Genomic DNA, 3,123 nt, shown 5'->3' on the forward strand with positions numbered 1-3,123 from the left:
AGCTCACCGGCCTCGTTCCTCCTAGCCCCCTCCCCAATTCCTTGCTCCCCCCTCCTTCCTCCTCACCCTCCCTGTTCCCATCCCCTGTTTAGGATTCCTTTCAGTTTTTGCACAATTTTATTTATGTAATGTTTAATTGCTAGTATACATAATATGTATAAAAGCTGAACATGATATACCTAATTTTTGATTGATGTATAAGCTTGTATGACATGCCATCTAAAAAGATAGCAAACAACATGCACGAAACTTTCCTATAAATAGATATTATGTTTGTTACTTGTACATACTATTTGAGTACTTGTTGCATATTGCTGTGTGTCGGATGATTTTTTGATATTATGTAACACATTGTTCTTGATACGTGCTTTTCTCGTATTGCTTTAGTGAAGTATGGCTGAGAAGGCAGTGTGGGATGATGCCCATCTGAAGAAACTCATTGAAATATTGAGAGAAGAGGTTGAAAAAGGGAATAGGTCATTAGGTTATTTAAACAAGAAGGGTTGGGCAAATGTTTTGGAGAAATGGGAAGCAAGAACGGGAAAGAAGTATCCCAAGGATAAATTCAAGAACAAATGGGATGCCATAAAAAATGAGTACACTTGGTTCATGGAGTTGAAAAATGAAGCAACTGGGCTTGGATGGGATGATGCAAAGAGAACCGTTGATTGCTCTGAAGAATGGTGGGATGAACATATCAAGGTAGGACTAGCCATTTTGTTTTTCATTTGGCATGGTTCTATATGACTGTACTATCTCACTTACACATTAAAATACATTTCAGAGATGCCAAGAGAGTACAGGAAAGAAATGCAATCATATGAAGTTCAAAAAACAGGGACCAAAGCACCTTGAAGATTTGCACATCATATTTGACAAAGTACACGTTACTGGGGCTAGTGCTTCTTGTGCTGGAGATATATCTTCTGATGAATCAAGTGATGATAATGCGGTTCCTTTCGAGAAACCCGATGATAGTGCTGAAATCAAGTTGGCATCTTCGAAGAAACCAAAACCAAGCAAGAAGCGCAAGCAACCTTCTAATGCAAATGAGGAGAAGGAAGAGAAGAGTCCATTCTTACGATTGTACAAGCAGACATGCGAGAAAATAGAAAGTGGAGTGGAGAAGATAACTTCAAGTGTTGAAGCATCATCCGCTCCTCTACCAAACCATGTCCCCACCATTTCAGAAGTCATGAAGATGGTCAAGGAATGTGGTGTGAAGGAAAAAACTGCTCTCATGCACACAACCCTCACTCTTATAGTGAAGCCCGAGTTTAGGGAAATCTTCAATGTTCTTGAAACAGAAGAAGGGAGGTTTGATTTTCTAGAGAGGGAGCATGAGAAGGAGATGTTGAAGCACGTGTAGTGAATCATATTTGTTTATGTTATAGACCTATATTTGCTTTCATTGTGGACCAAATTTGGTTATGTTGTGGACCATATTTGCTTTCGTTGTGGATGTATTTGCTTTTATCGTGGACCATATTTGCTTACGTTGGTTTACCATATTTATGTCGTCAGAAATATTTACTCTTGTTGTTTACCATATTTATGTTGTGAGAAATATGTGCTCGTGTTGTTTTGCCTTATTTATGTTGTGAGAAATATTTGCTCGTGTTGTTTGCTATATTTATGTTGTGAGAAATATTTGCTTCAGTTATTCTACCATATTGTTGTTGTGAGAAATATTTGCTCGTGTAGTCTGATCATATTTATGTGATGACCATGAATATTTTAACATTTTTATATTGTTATGTAGATGGATGCAAGGATGGAAGAAGTTGCCATAAAGGGACAGGAGGGAATGAAACATCTAGCTGAACTTGCGAAGCAAGCTGCTATCATGGGAAACCTAGGTAACCTCTATGTTGAGTGATGCTTGAACAAAACATACAGAGTGCCTCAGCAAATAGGACTTCAATGGGTCATGGAGTGTTACGATCGGCCTAGATACTTTTATAAAATGTTTCGAATGGGCACTGATGTTTTCATGGCACTTCATGATTTGCTTGTCTCTGCATATGGTTTGACATCAACCACTAATGTTTCATCAATTGAGTCACTGGCCATGTTCTTATGGATTGTTGGAGGCCCTCAATCATTTGCTCAAGCTAAGAACTGTTTTGTACGGTCACTTTGGACAGTTCATACAATGTTTAAGGAAGTTTTGTTATGTTTGCGCAAGTTAGCGAAAGATGACATCAAACCTACAGATCCTACTTTTAGCCATGAGCATGAAAAGATTAAGGAAGAGCATTTCTGGCCTCATTTCAAAGGCGCTATTGGTGCCATAGATGGATCACATGTGCCAGTTTCAGTGCCTGCAGATGATGCGGTTAACCATAGATGTCGGCATGGTTTCACATCTCAGAATGTGCTTGCAGTATGTGACTTTGACATGAGGTTTACCTTTGTGGTTGCGGGTTGGCCGGGCTGTGCACATGATACAGTGGTCTTGAATCATGCATTAGCACACTTCCCTTCATTTCCTATACCGTATAATGTACTAACAGATGTGAACATTAGTTATATTCTTATGTGTGATGCTAACTTTGTGTTCTTTTTAGGGAAATACTATCTTGTGGACTCTGGGTATCCAAACCGAACATGATACCTTGCTCCTTTTAAGGGGAGTACATACCATCTGCCGGAATTTCGTCTTCACCGTCACCGTCCACCTGAAGGGAAGTATGAGTTGTTCAACTTTTCACATTCATCCCTTCGAAATGTCGTTGAGCGTGATTTTGGGGTACTCAAGCAGAAATGGCGCATCTTGAAAGGTGTCCCAAGTTTCTCACCTCGTACACAAAAGCATATCATCATTGCTTGCATGGCATTGCACAATTTCATTCATGATAGCAAGTTGCGTGACAAAGTTTTTGATAAATGTGATGCCGATGATGAGTATGTACCTCCAGTGCTACGAAAGGAGGTGGCGCCAACACAAGAAGATCCCGTTGAAGACGAGGAGAACGAAGATAGCATGAACAATATTCGTAGTAGGATAGCTGATGCTTGTCTTGCGATGGCAAGATAAGTTAGTTATGTCAATGAAGGCCATCATCATGTCAACCATATGTGTTTTGTCTATGCTCCATGTCTCCCATAATAATATTATGG

The 3,123-nt window shown here is 39.6% G+C and overlaps 1 protein-coding gene across 1 annotated transcript; it reads left to right on the top strand.

Annotated features, from left to right (window-relative positions):
• The first annotated feature begins 393 nt into the window (after positions 1-393).
• Positions 394-1,369, top strand: LOC123114737 (L10-interacting MYB domain-containing protein-like). Its single transcript, XM_044536165.1, has 2 exons — positions 394-702; positions 785-1,369. Exons 1-2 carry the CDS (start codon positions 394-396, stop codon positions 1,367-1,369), a joined length of 894 nt encoding a protein of 297 aa, XP_044392100.1.
• The last annotated feature ends 1,754 nt before the right edge of the window (positions 1,370-3,123 follow it).

This window comes from Triticum aestivum, chromosome 5B (genome assembly GCF_018294505.1).
Source record: "Triticum aestivum cultivar Chinese Spring chromosome 5B, IWGSC CS RefSeq v2.1, whole genome shotgun sequence".
Taxonomy (NCBI): domain Eukaryota; kingdom Viridiplantae; phylum Streptophyta; class Magnoliopsida; order Poales; family Poaceae; genus Triticum; species Triticum aestivum.

Excerpts from the sequence above, each read along its gene's own strand:
- LOC123114737 (XM_044536165.1), top strand. The coding sequence starts at position 394 with ATGGCTGAGAAGGCAGTGTGGGATGATGCCCATCTGAAGAAACTCATT. Across the intron at positions 703-784 it reads GGTGGGATGAACATATCAAG|AGATGCCAAGAGAGTACAGG; the intron begins GTAGGACTAGCC and ends AATACATTTCAG.